This window comes from Sinohyriopsis cumingii, unplaced genomic scaffold (assembly GCF_028554795.1).
Source record: "Sinohyriopsis cumingii isolate HCF-2022 unplaced genomic scaffold, ASM2855479v2 utg000229l, whole genome shotgun sequence".
In the NCBI taxonomy this organism is placed as follows: domain Eukaryota; kingdom Metazoa; phylum Mollusca; class Bivalvia; order Unionida; family Unionidae; genus Sinohyriopsis; species Sinohyriopsis cumingii.
Genome location: NW_028315879.1, coordinates 4620001 through 4635044, shown reverse-complemented (window position 1 = coordinate 4635044; position 15044 = coordinate 4620001). Strand labels below are relative to the sequence as shown.

At 37.6% G+C, this 15044-nt stretch overlaps 1 protein-coding gene and 1 long non-coding RNA gene across 6 annotated transcripts in view; one reads left to right on the top strand and one right to left on the bottom strand.

Annotated features, from left to right (window-relative positions):
- The window catches only part of LOC149774468 (uncharacterized), a 149127-nt gene that overhangs the window by 58530 nt on the left and 75553 nt on the right, over positions 1-15044 (top strand). Inside the window, exon 1 of one of the 3 annotated variants that reach the window (XM_089945207.1) lies at positions 3348-3465. The exons of the other annotated variants lie outside the window; for them this stretch is intronic. Within the exon in view, the coding sequence (XP_089801333.1) occupies positions 3451-3465 (15 nt within the window). The 5' untranslated portion in view covers positions 3348-3450. Of the gene's footprint in view, positions 1-3347; positions 3466-15044 lie in introns of those variants that run through there. 3 annotated transcript variants of the gene reach the window in all.
- Positions 1-15044, bottom strand: part of LOC149774469 (uncharacterized) — a 64840-nt gene that overhangs the window by 7955 nt on the left and 41841 nt on the right. The gene's annotated exons all lie outside the window — the stretch shown is intronic.

The window sequence follows — 15044 nt, the reverse complement described above, 5'->3', positions numbered from 1 at the left end:
GTCGGAAGGATATACTTCACTCCCAAGGTCGTGCAGTATTCCATCCAAAAAACTCGTTCATATTTTCCCATATAAATGCAGTAACCTATAAGTACATTTTGTAAGATTTGTGACGTCATGTTCAGTGCACTTAAGACTTTATGATTCTGGAAATTTGGCGATAGCTACTCTGCTTTAAATACGCCTAAATATGGTTGTTTCCCGTACCATATAGTCGTTAGAATAACACGTATCACTAATACTTCATGGCTATGTTATTCAACCAATTTTTTTTTTAAAAAATATTTTCTGCACTGGAGCAGATACATTAAACGGAAAATCCACGTTTCACTGCATTTACTACAAATAGTGTGGGGGAGGGGCGGTTGGCAGAGTGGTCTACAGCGCTCGCCTTTACCGATCACAGACAGCTCACGTCTGTCCGCGTTGGATCAAGTCTCGGGGCTGGGCCAAAGTAGATATGTAAAAACAAACTTGACAGTAGCTTCCTGGGGGCCATTGAGGTCCTTATCGGGGTTTTCCCCGTGTTCATCTTTCACCAGTTATGCTGGCCTCCATGTATAGCCTATCATGCTCTATGAAATGGTGTTAATCACAAACCAGCGACAACATCATCAATTAATATGTATATATAATCTCAAAATGATAATTAAAAAAACGTTGCATTTCTTGAAAATAAATCGCCTGAAATTATCGTTTTATATCTGTCACTGTTGGTTGTCATTAGATACTGTCTGTGATGTCACAGGCTCGGGTAGCTTGTAATGGCCGCATGAACTATGGAGTTAAGCCTCATTATGACAGTACTTCATGATTCCGAACATAACAAACAATTTACGTAATATCCATACATTTTTATGCTAAGGCTTAAATAGGAACCGAACTCTGCTCAAGTGATAGTTCCAGGTCTCCAACAATCACAGCATCGCCTTTGTATTTTCACTCCTGTCTGAAATCGTCATATTTAAGTCCTCGTTGGCGAAAAAGGCATAGTTGAATTAAAAGCAAAACAGAACTCGAGGTTAAGCGTGGTTACATATTTGATTTATAAAAATATTCCACTCCAACAACATTCATAGTTGTACTGTAAATAAAACTGTATGAAAGATAAGCCAACATTGTGACGCAACGAAACATTCGGACACCTTCTGATGCCGTCATAACATTTTTACCCTTCTGCAATATGGCCGTACCGAACACACAATAGGCTCTCTAGAATTTCTTTTGAATGAAATATTTCTATAAGCCTGTGTGTTTTCAAACATCCTTTACATGTTTGGCATTTATCAAGTTTATGACGATCAAAAGATAAAGTGTCAATATTTATGGATTTTACCTTCAAAGGACATGTCAAGATCTGATAGCTCTGCCTGACAAATTTATATTTACCTTGGACAGATTCGTACCTCTTGAGGAAAAAACGACTCAACCGTCACGCCTTCACATATGGTGAATATACTAGGATATAATTAAAGAACATATTCGTGGAGTTTCGTAGTGGTCAGTATTATATTGCAGACTACAATTTATCAGAAATATCCAGATCTGAACGATAATGAAATCCCATAAGATTTTTAAAACAATTACATTGGCATTAATGCTGAACTTTCCAATGGTAAAGTAAACTATCATCATCTTTTACTTTCAACCAGGTAAGTTATACGTGTTTTTTGTTTCCTCCTTGCATGCAAGGAATTTGGAGGCAGGTGGAGGAGGACGAACGCGGGAATTTATTTCGCTTAACTCAGCTTGGTTGATCATGAAAACATAAACAATGTCAGTAAAGAAATTCTGATAAAGTAAGTACGCAGATAATTCATCATATAGGTACGCTGGTTAGGTGTTATATAAATGAATAGGATGGTTTAATTAATATTCCAATTTTCTTAACACATGTGTCGGATAGTTTACATTGAAGTAGGGGATGGGGAACCATAATTGGAGCATTTTGTAGTAGGTCGGTGGTTAGTTAGTCAAAACGGTAGGTTCGTGGGTAGATTGGCATGTAGGTAGGTTCGTGGATAGGTTGGCATGTAGGTAGGTTTGTACGTGTTATGCAGATCGGAAGTTGTTGATGTGTCGCTTGTTTTCACACTCTGTATTCGATCTTGAATATTCACTGTATAAGGTAATATCATTGGAAGTAAAGGAAATTTGGGATTCCGTGGTGGAATTGTTTATAATTTAAACGTTATTCCATCAGGAAGTTGGACTAGTTTTATAGTTTGTTATATAACCAGGAAGCTGGATTGGTTTCGATAGGTTGCTATGAAACCAAGAATGAACTGCGTCGTGAGTAAAGGAGGATAACTGATTGTTCGCTAATTTACGGCACATCAACACAGAAAGGCTATGTCGTACGGAGGCAATTAGAGTAAAGAGTCTTGCCCTGAAAAACAACATGGCGGCCGAAATAGTCTGGTTTGGCAGGATTCGAACCTGTGTCATTCTAGTTGAAAGTAAGACAATATAACCACTAAGCCGCTGTTCAATTTTACTTTCCACTGTAAAAAAAATAGGTCTTTGAATAATGCTTTGAGATACCTGAAGCAACCAGTCCATTCACATGGTTAGTCGTTTATCATAATTCGATCAATAGCAAGTCTCATTTCGGAACACGAACATGTCCAGGCTAAAAGAAATAACTGAATGGGGAGAATGGCAGTTATATAGTTATTTGATACTCAGACACATTGAATCGTCATGGCCATATCGATATCGAGTTGCTTGCTTAATAATGACAGCTTGTTTGAATAATGGAGTAATAAGAAGAAATTCTATTTTGAAACAGATAATAAATTGACAGCCATTATCTAGTAAGTAAATTCGTGTATTCACGTGAAAAATAACTTTACTGGATTGGGTTAAAATTGGAAATCAAATTATCTTAAACCCTGTTTTGTTCCGATTTAACACACGGTACAAACTAAAAAAAAGATTTTTCGAAGTTCAATGTTCCTTTTTGACAAATTCTTCTTATTAAACAAAAACCGACTTATTTACTCGTCGTTTTTCAGAATTTGATCTGTAAATGACCCCAATTTCCATTGCTTAAAATCTTTTGTCCGTTTCGAATGTCAAAGGAACCGCGGTCGCTCAGTTGACAGGGAGTGTCGCTCCTATCCCAAATGTCGCTTTGGCTACCTCGAACTCGTAGTTACGTCTGCTTCCGTCTGTTCTTGCAAAATGCGCTTTGCTCGCACTTTCTCGGCTTGATATATGTAAATATGTTGAACACGTTGTTTAAAAACAATCAACCAACGTTGGGAACTAAGAGGATTAGCACTTGAAATGAAACATGATAGTGGAATGCAATTCATTTCGGGTTATGAATGTGTGTATTGAAAACGATACTTGCTATATAAATACGAGTCTGACCTTATTTAAAACATTAGTAGTGGTATGATGAAAGACACTGGATATATAAATAGTTAATATTCAATCTGCGAGATGACCAATATAAAGGTAAGAAGTTTACCATCATTCCAATAAGTTTGGATTATTTATGTGTTACCGTCCGTCTCTGTAATGTAGGATTATCCAGGGGTTTACCACAATTCTCTATAATTTAGGAATATTGAAGGGGTTACCATCATTTCCCATAATATAGGATTATGTAGGGATTACCATCATTCCCTATAATATAGGATTATTTAGGTATTTCCCCTCATTCCCTATAATATATGGTTATTTAGGTGGTTCCCCTCATTCCCTATCATATAGATTTATTTAGGTGTTTCTCCTCATTCCCTATAATATAGGATTTTTTAGTGTTAGCATCATTCCCTATAATATAGGGGTTTACCGTCTTCACAGATAACATATGATTATTTGAGAGTTGCCGTCGTTCCATATAATATAGGATTATACAGGGATTACCATCATTCCCTCTATTTGGATTAGCTAGTGGTTTACCGTCATTCCATATAATATAGGATTATGTAAGTGTTACCATCATTTCCTATAATATAGGATTATATAGCGGTTACCATCATTCCCTATATTTAAGGATTATCTATTAGTTTATCGTCATTCCACATAAGATAGGATTATTAGGGGTTACTGTAAATTCTTATAATTTAGGACTATTGTACCATAAATGATTTGGTCACATTATTATTGCGTGTGTTATGGGATATTTTATATGCTGAAATAATGTTAGAGATATGGAATATAGCAAAGAATACTTGTAGGGGTGCGGACTATTAGGAACCCCCTTGACTTTGCTATCCCCCCATCCAAGCCTGGAAATTACAATCGATCACATAGATCATTACATACGTCAAATGTATATTTAATGTATGAGATATACGATATGTTTAACTTTGATTTATATGATTCGAAATCCTGTACACACATAGCCCAACCGCACATAGTCCATTAAAACGGATCCTCGTACACACATGGTTCATACACACAAATAGTCCGTACACACGAAGTCCGTTTACACACTGCCCATACACATCTAGCCTATACGCACATTTGGTAATAAAGAAGACTTAAAATTCTGACGTATAAAGGTTAATGGTCTTGGTCATGCTAAGTTGGAATAGAAAAGTTTGGTTTCTGCGCCTTAATTTTAATTCAAGACCGCATACATTGACTAAAGCCCTTATACCTTGACCAATACCCGCATACGTTGATCAAAGTCCGCATACCAAGTCCAAAGTCTCCATACTTTAACCAATGCCACTATAATTTGACCAATGCCCATATACCTTGAACAAAGCTTGCATAACGTGAACAAAATCTACATACTCCTGAACAAAGCCCGCATACCTTGACCAAAGGCCGCACAAGCTGACCAGATAGATATCCGTAAGAAATATATATATATATATATATATATATATATATATATATATATATATATATATATATATATATATATATATATATATATAATTTTAAATCTGAGTTTGATTTTCAAAGTCTGAGCTGCATCCGATTATAAAAGTTCAAGGTATTTTGACATGCTATTAATCTCCAAAGTTAACCATGCCTAACTAGTGCCAATATAGATAACGGTTACATCAGTGCGGGCGCATAGTGCAATGTTTACGGTGTTCTTATCGTGATATCTTTAGTTTGTCCATCGTGTTCGAAAATGACCATGATATTTCTAACTGGTGGGATTTTTGTGAGTAGTAGAGTGCCTGACTAGGCCGATTTGTGCTCTAGACTTTCCGCGACACACTTGACATGAGATGCTAGACTGAAAGAGGACATGCTGAAGTTCTGCAGTTTACGCTGATCGCTCTTCTTCACTGACTCGGCAATTTTCTTACATCGACGTCTGTAGCTCCTGTATGGATTAGAATGCTCATGGTGCAGCAATCCTGTGAGATACTTCCCAAGACCCGTCGTCAGTGTTGAAGTTTTTAAACGGTGAAGTGTGGAAGCTTTAAAACGTGACTCTGAAAACCTAAATATCGCCTTTCCTCCATCATCACGCCATAGAAGATCTTCTTTGGTAGATCTCCTTATGACGTGGACTGCACATCTAGCTTGGGGTCTTCCCCTGTGAGAATCTCAATGTCTGCCACCCAGTTCTGCCATCTTATCTTCATCTGTTTCTTCAGGCAGCCCATGTAAAAGTGGTTCAACTTCTTGACATGGCGTCTGTATATCGTCCGGTTTAGCAAACATACAGCAATTTCGGAAACACAATGGCTTTGTTGACCTTAAGTTTAGTTTGTAGATTGATGCCTCCGCGCTCCAACATATTTACTCCTAGTCTGTCAAAGGTCACACTTGTTTTAGCAATTCTGGCGTTGGTTCTATCATGGTTGTTGTTGTTGTTATTGTTGTGGGGTTTAACGCCATTTTTTCAGCACACGATAGGCTATGCATGGCGGCCAGTATTAATGGTGGAGGAAGAACCCGGAAAACCCCAGGAAGAACCACCGACCCACGAGAAGCTACTGGCAAACTTTCTCACATACCCACATTAGCCGAATCCTAGGCTCGAACCCACTCAGACAGAGGTGGGATGGCAGTGATCCATAACCGAGAGCGCTTTAGACCACTCGGCCAATCGGGGCCCCTGGTTCTATCACGGATTTGGACTGCACGGTATAATGTAATGCTGAGACTTGAGAATCTCTCTACTGCCATGAGGGCTTGTAAATTTGCTGAGATGATATGCTCTACGAAAGGCCTTCCTGGTGAATGTTAGTGCATCACCTCTGTCTTTATCTTGATTGTGAGACCGAAATTATTACAAGATGGAGTGAAGTGGTACATACTCTGACTCAGAATTAGCATTCATGTAACAGTCATCCGCAAATAGGAGATCACGAACAGTCACTTCATATACCTCCGTCTTCGCATTTAGTCTCCTCAGAGTGAAGCGATTTCCCTCAGTCCCGTATCTGATGTAGATCCAAGTGTCATAGTCACAGAAGGCAATATAAAGCATGGCAGAGGACATCATATTGAAGAGGTTTGGGACCGTCGTCGTCCGCAACAAGAAAGTGGATTCGATCATGGAATTGCCGAATCATCACGATGTATTCCTCTTGGCAACCAAGTTTGCTTTTGCTATGGTGTTCTGAAGACATCCACTGCTTACAGTTTCAATAGCTTTTGTCAGGTATGTTCATGGCAGTTCTCCAGGAGTTGACGAGCTGCGGATATCTTGTGTTTTGGTCACTCGTCTTTTCCTAAAATCATACTGACTCTCATACAAGTGTCCTTGATTGGCCTACGTGGCGATTCAGAAGAATTGTGGTGAGGATTTTGCCAGCTATTAACAGCAAGGGGGTGCCCCGATGGCTGCCTTTCCATTTGTACACATGGACAATGGGGGCATCCTCGTATTCCTGGTGTATTTCTCCTTGAGTCCAAATTGATTGATAGAGGTAAGTCAGCGTCTTTGTCATGTGCGAACCTCCGACATTGGAGATTTCTGGCATGCATCTGCTCCAAGGTATTGCCGTTGACAAGAGGTTAAATTGCTTTCATAGCTTCAGCCTACGTTGGCAGATAAGAAGGTAATATGTAGATTTCCACTAGGGGCAATCGATCAATTGCCTGCTCACTGATTAAACATGCCACCGATGCTCATGCTCATTTTTTTATTGTTAGTGATCAGTCAGCATTGAGTATTGAAGATATTCATGATGAGTGTGTCCCTAGATTGGCTTCAAAGACTCTTAAAAGTTCTTGAAGTCATCCATGTCTGCGTTGAACCGAACCTCATCTGCCTTATTGCCTGGCCATGAGTCTTGAAACTCTCCCAGCTTGTACTAGACAGTTCTTATGATGTTGCTGAAGGCTGTCTTCTTGAATGAAAAAGTGTTATCGTATAAAAAAAGGCCTTCTGTAGCCGATGTTTCTCATTCAGAAGTCTGTGTGACATTTCTTTTCTCATCACATTAATCCTGATGTTTACGTGTGGTGGGAAGAAAGTTATAGATGCAGCTGAGTTTACAGTTTTCTTTGACCTTCTCTGTTTATATCGAGTGTATTCAGGTGGCTGCAAATTTCATTTCGACCAATGCATGTTTCAAATTCTTTTGTTTCAATTTGGTGACAATCTTTTGGACTCTTTTTTTTTAAATAGTGGTCACCTACTGTCTCGTCCACGTCTGTTTCATACCACGACTGGCACGACAGTGTCGAGAATGTCCGAATGCAGTTGCTGGAAGTCCGTTCCTACACCACCTGAGCTGATGTTATGCGCTGTCTATGCAGCTCTTACCTATTAACTTCACTCCCTGGGGATGGTCTTCTTTGCTTCGTCTCCTGAACCACCAGAAAAGACTTTTCAGAGCGAGTCAGCTGTAGGGGTTCACTCGAAGGTCATGTAGTACCGCGTACTGTTACTTATGGTAACGGGTGCATCTATATCTATACTTAACCTACTTACCATAACCGAATGCATTTTCTCCCTTTCCTTCAATAACCTATACTTGTCATAGTCCTCAAAGCGGAATGCATTTTCCCCCTTTCCTACAATAACCTATAATTGTCTAGTCATCAAGATGAAAAAAAACTATCTCCCTTTCCTTCAAAGGCATATACTTGTCTTAGTCATCAGAGCAGAAATAAATTTTCCCCTTTCCTTCAATTAAGTTATCAATACTTGTGCTAATCATACCCGAATGCAGTTTCAAACTGCCTTCAATAACATATCCTAGCCATCATACCCGAATGCATTTTCCCACTGCCTTCAGTTACATATACTTTTCCTAGTCATCATACCCGAATGCAATTTCAAACTGCCTTCAATAACATATCCTAGTCATCATACCCGAATGCATTTTCCCACTGCCTTCAATAACATATACATGTCCTAGTCATCATACCCGAATGCATTTTCCCACTGCCTTCAAAAACATATACATGTCCTAGTCATCATACCTGAATGCATTTTCCCACTGCCTTCAAAAACATATACATGGCGTAGTCATCATACCCGAATGCATTTTCCCACTGCCTTCAAAAACATAATTGCCCTAGTCATCATACCTGAATGCATTTTCCCGCTGCCTTCAATAACATATACATGTCGTAGTCATCATACCTGAATGCATTTTCCCACTGCCTTCAATAACATATAATTGCCCTAGTCATCACACCTGAATGCATTTTCCCACTGCCTTCAATAACATATACATGTCCTAGTCATCATACCCGAATGCATTTTCACACTGCCTTCAATAACATATACTTGCCCTAGTAATCATACCCGAATGCGCTTTCCCACATTAGTTGATTTATATTATCTATACTTTGCATTACAAATAGAGAGATCTTAACTGGAGTAAATTGGTGACGTTATTTGCCGTGTTCGAGATGTACTTCGGGTAGGTACGGATGAACAATTTTATTATGGGTATATGGAAAGAGCATCTATTCGTCTCATTGCCTCAAATAAGTGAAATGATGAATGACTGAAGACCTTTAAACGGTACACGGTGCGTGCTAATTATTTGTCGCTTTTCATTATCGTTACAAATTACATGCGGCCGACCTTACAGCACAAAGGACTATAAGGACTTCTGAGACACAAAATCTATGTGGAATACTTATTTCAACAAGTAGTTTGTGTCATTGTTTGGGACAATAATTGTAATTTAACCTACAAAAATCTATTCATTTGCAAAGTCTTCTACAAACAAGAATGAACTTTACAATAGTTAAGATATGGTATGTTGAAATATCTTCATTCGATGGACGGGTGGCATTTGATGGAAGAATACGCGATGTATAATATTCGCATCTTGTTGATATAAACATCTGTGATTTTGGGTAAGTAGTTGTTTTTTTTAAAACTCTTTACGCTTAGTTAGGTTTCATAATGACATGCTAGTTTCGGGTTCTTGGCACAGTTTTATTTTAAGTGTGTGTGTGTGTTTTGCGTGTATGTGAATTATGTGTGAGATTTATATGCAGGTTTTAATAAAGAATGAATACAATTATTGTTTCGGAATAAATCTCTTTATCAAAAGCAAACTGCATACACTTTATGTCCACATTAAGTCACAATGCAGAAATATACACGTTTTGGTGTGGCCACGTATATGTGAAGGCAGGGTCTCTAACACGTCAAGTCAAGCAGGGTCTGATATACGTCAGTGTTTCAAATGCATTAGGGCATGGAGTAAACCTAGCAATCCTAAACTCGTGATGTACACTGCACTAAACGAAAAGAACAAAGTATTAGTTGTCGGTACATTGATATGTCGCCTACCAAAATATAGGGGGCCCCGAGTGGCCGAGTGATCTAAAGCGCTCACCATTACGGATCACTGTCATCTCACCTCTGTCTGCTTGAGTTCGAGTCTCAGCCTCGGCTAGCGTTGGTACGTGAGAAAGCCTGCCAGTAGCTTCTCGTGGGTCGGTGGTTCTTCCCGGGTTTTTCCAGGGTTCTTCCTCCACCAGTTATACTGGCCGCCATGTATAGCCTATATTGTGCTGAAAAATGGCGTTAAACCCTACAACAACAACAACCACAACAACCAAAATATAAATGTGAATTAAAATGAGATGCCGATTTGGTGGGATTGGCGATCAGGTAACTGGTAAACCTATAGCTACCTAAATAATGTATCACTTCAGTTTCACGGGGCCCCGAGTGGCCGAGTGGTCTAAAGCGCTTTCCGTTACGGATCACTGCCATCTCACCTCTGTCTGCGTGGGTTCGAGTCTCGGATTCGGCTAATGTGGGTATGTGAGAAAGCTTGCCGGTAGCTTCTCGTGGGTCGGTGGTTCTTTCCGGGGTTTTCCCGGGTTCTTCCTCCACCATTAATACTGGCCGCCATGTATAGCCTATCGTGTGCTGAAAAATGGCGTTAAACCCTACAACAACAACAACAACAACAACTTCAGTTTCACACGCCTAGTTATCACCTTCCAACCCCTTACTTGTCTCAGATACATACATACACGCACACTCACACACACACACACACATACACACAAGTATATACATACATATATATATATATATATATATATATATATATATATATATATATATATATATATATATATATATATATATATATATATATAGTGTGTGTATGTGTAGAGAGAGAATATTATTATTATTATTATTATTATTATTATTGAATGTACATTGATATAAGTGGCGTGTTCCTCATATGAAACATTTACACTCCCAGTTATGCGGTTTGTTGTATTCCATTATAGCATTTATATCGTCAAGGTACATAATTCATTTGTCAGACGGTTTTGTCTGCCTTACACTGTCAACATTGATAGCGTATCTAGAGTCAATTCATTCATTATTCTGATATGCCTTTTTCCAAACTTTGAATTAAGTGAATGCAAAGTTACAAGTTAATAAAGAACGTTTTTAATAATGAGTTCTTGATATGTAAACTCTGAAGTTGGTTATCATATGGGGGGATGAGAGATATGTGATCTCTAACTCCTTATGGCGCTTTGGATATCGTTATCAAGGAGATGATCGACCACTGTGTTTAATGCCCAGATTTTATAAACAATAAAGTAAAAATATGACAGTTGTGGATGGAATAACATAGATATGAGCAAAGATATAGAATAGAGCAACACGAGCCCCCCGTTTGTACAATATAACAATTTAACCAGTTTCATAAACAAAATGAAATTGAACATGACATTTAAACGGTTCATTTAGTTTAAAACAATTATGCTAAATTCACGTAGCCGTTCTGTTACACCGATGAACAAATTTTATCATATAATCCAGTGACTGGTCGACCTCGAATTGCCGCCATGTCAGCATCACCTGGCTGCTTCCAGTCCTTTCGAAATCACTGTTGGTGATAGGTTGGCGTTGCTATATTTATTTTCCATCTTCCTGTCTCTCTTTCTCTTTTCCTCTAGCCTCTTCGGCTTATCAACCGTCTTGGTTGTAGACTGTATTATTTTCCAATGTGCAGTACAATAATGAAACTATTTTGCTCTTTCAAATAAAACATAAAACCCAGCAAACATTCGTGTCAGGTATTTTCTGATGGGAGCAAATAAAACACTATTCCCACTCTTTGTACGTCAGATGTCGCATATTGCAATTCAACATAACTAAGCTATTGTCGGGTTGCAACCTAACACACAACCCTGTTAATGTAAATTAATATATTTTCTAGCTTCACATCGCATTCATACTTGAACCATGACATAATTAGTCCTCCCTAGATAAACTATTACTCCCTGCCGTGAGCTGTAAATTACTAGCTGACTATGTCAGTCGGCACAAGTTCCTTACGCTAGCTCCATCGATTTTAGGTTGAAAGAATTCACAACTTGATTACACAATGAATTAATGGATGTCACTCCTTGTCCTAACTACGTTACTTTGCGAATTAGCGATTCATTGACATAGACATAATAACATATATACTTAGCATACACATCATTTAAGACAGACAAATTAATTTTCACGACTCATCTCAGAGAAATGCGTGAAATTCCTACAATCAACGATTTATTTTGCATACAAAGCCTCTAAATCCGAACACATCCATATAATACACGAGTCATATAACATTAAAGCCAAAGGCATACAAACCCTTAGCTTCCGAACCCACGGGGGGAAAAATTGATGTATGAATCTAAAGAATAAAAATTCAACAAATAATTACAAACATACCTCAATGCATATTATATTTGACTGAGAAAATACATTTATGCTTTCCCGAGCTACCACTCGTTTGTCATCGGAATATTCCCTCTCTCTCTTTATTTGGTTCCGAGTCTCTCAAATTTCCAGTCTCCCTGTCGCTTAGACGATGATTTATTTAGCTAGAGAAATTATTTACTAGTTTTCTATGGAGCTATTATGGTTTCCGTCAGAACTTAGACTGGCTAATTTGGCGAGGGCAATTTCTTTAAACCTTGAATTCGTTTGTGTATACACACCACCTTGTTTAGCTTAGCCAATCAGGATTGCTTTCTCTAACAAAATATTTTACACTTTAACACTTCCACCGAAGACAGAATGACACTCTCTAGTCCGCCTTTATTAATGCCTATATTGGAAAATATAATTTTATGACACCTGTTTCAAATCACCCACGATCTAACAAACTATTTGCCCAGATTCTGCTCAACTCTGTTATTTTCCACTATTTGACTGTCGTCAACATTGCCCTCTTCCATCTGTCTGACTGTTATCGAACGGACTCTCACTAAAATTCAGTTCATCTCAGATTGAACAGAACAAATCACATCCCTCGCAGGCAGAAATTTATTGTGAGTACAGACATACGTCAGCTTGAATGGTTACATGTCAGGCTGACCACGATAAAATATTTTGCGAAAGTATCTACAACATTTGCACCATTACAATGGTGTTGCATGTATCTGAAGTAAGAACAAATAAAACCACATTTGAATCATTTTGTTCGAAGCTGGAGATATGTGAAGACCCGGATGTTCAAAGAAGGGCTACTTGCACAGTTTTATTCCAGACAGACCATAGTAGAACAAACAATTTCGTAAAGTCACAGTAACCAGTATGCTAGTATTGGAAGCAAAGTCCAGTTGTAAGTAACATTTATGATAGCAAACTATAGACTTGGTACCGACGCATAGCCCCGATACACTTCATACACAAGTAAGTACTTAAAATGTATTATTGGTCTTTTTATGCAGTTATGATAAAATTTCTGCTTTAAATAGTGCTTTCAATAATAGCCCGCAATGCAAAAATATGATGTGACCTAATCTGTATACCTTGCTCTTTGAATGTAAAAAGTGAAATACTATTTAAAGAGTATTTATTCACACAATTAAATCATTCAGATGAGAAGAAAAGGACAGTTCCAGTGGTCTACGTGGTTAGAACGTCCGCCTCCGATGCAAGATTTCGTGGATTTGAATTCGTGCATAATCATAGCAAATAGTTACATAAGTGATACTATTAGTTGCCTCGTTTGGCGCTCAGCATCAAGAGGTTAGTGTTAGGACTGGTCGACCTTGTGCCGGGATAATATGACTGGGTGAGACTCGATGCCACATGTCTGCAGCACAAAGCCCCAGTGCTTTGAATCGCTATAATCTGTCACACTGCAGAAATCGTAACAATATGACTCAGACTGTTAACGTTACGATAGATATAAACAATAAAATAAAAAATAAAAAATGCTAATAAAGAAGTGATAATTGCCAGTTAATGTAACAAATATTCTCCTATGCGCGCTCCATATAAATTTCATTGGGCTATATATCATAATTATTATTGAAAAACATCAGTGATGATGATTTTTTAAAAATCCGGATTGTTTGAAGCGAATGGGCTTATAATCAAAATGCGACGTTGAATAGAATATTATCCTAACCTCACCAATGGCCCTCCCTATTCCTAACAGGTTAAACGCTATAGAAAATATGTATCGACTCCTATCGATACATAATGGCAGTAAAGTGAAAGTTATGGAACAATTAATAATACTGATTTTAAAAAATACAGCGATAAATGTTTATTGATAGTATAAAATGAAATTCATATACTATTAAAAGTACCGTATGATATCATTTACGAAAGAACAAGAATAATAAACGGAAAACCACCTGATCAATGAAAAATGTATGAACCATTCGTTGGTTAATCTTTTTTAAAAAAATGTTTTTTGCAAATCATGATGAAGTTGGAAAGCGTATGCACATTGCAATCTAAAGTGGGACCCTCGCCCTTCCCAAAAATAATGACAAGAAAAAGAAGAAATGATGTTGATGCATGCATGTACGTGTGTTTGTGTTGTATTTACATAATTCTCGGTTAGAACGGTTGATTGCAAATATCGTTTGTTTCTCTTGTTGATATTGGGTATAATTTGGTGAACTTGGATAAGAATAATTGAAATAAATAGGTAACATATGATACATTTCCACCTTACTTACAACCCCATCTCTATGCCAAATATTATATTGTAAATGTGTAATGAGTTAATTTCAAACATTGGTTTTATGTTCATTCGAACGTATATTGGTAGTATATGTTCTAAAGTGTTTGCATTTGAATATACATCCAATCCATCGATCCGTCCATCCATCCAGTCGTCCGTACATCCGTCTGTTTGTCCATCTATATATATATATATATATATATATATATATATATATATATATATATATATATATATATATATATATATATATATATATATATATATCATCACAAGCATAATATACTTATATAATGGACGGACAGACAGACATCATGGTGTTAATTATTGATGCCTAATTTGGTGTTGAAACAAATAATGTATAGCTCCCCTCGTCTGTTACTCGTCATTTATTTCGGAACCATTGACTTTGTCAAGACTTTTATCCGTAATGATTTATAACTCTTTGAAGTCTTGAGTCCTTGTATATGTATATACGTAAATCCCATCCATTAATGCGTATTCTCCGTTTACGAATATAAATAACCCAGCAAAGTTTTTCATCGAGATCCATCTGTATATATGAGATAAAGCTGTATGCATGAGCATCAGGGCTGTTTTGAACAGGTACATGTACACCGTATATATCCGTGTATGAAATTCACCTTATGAAGAACGGCGTAGAGTAAAAGCGAGTTT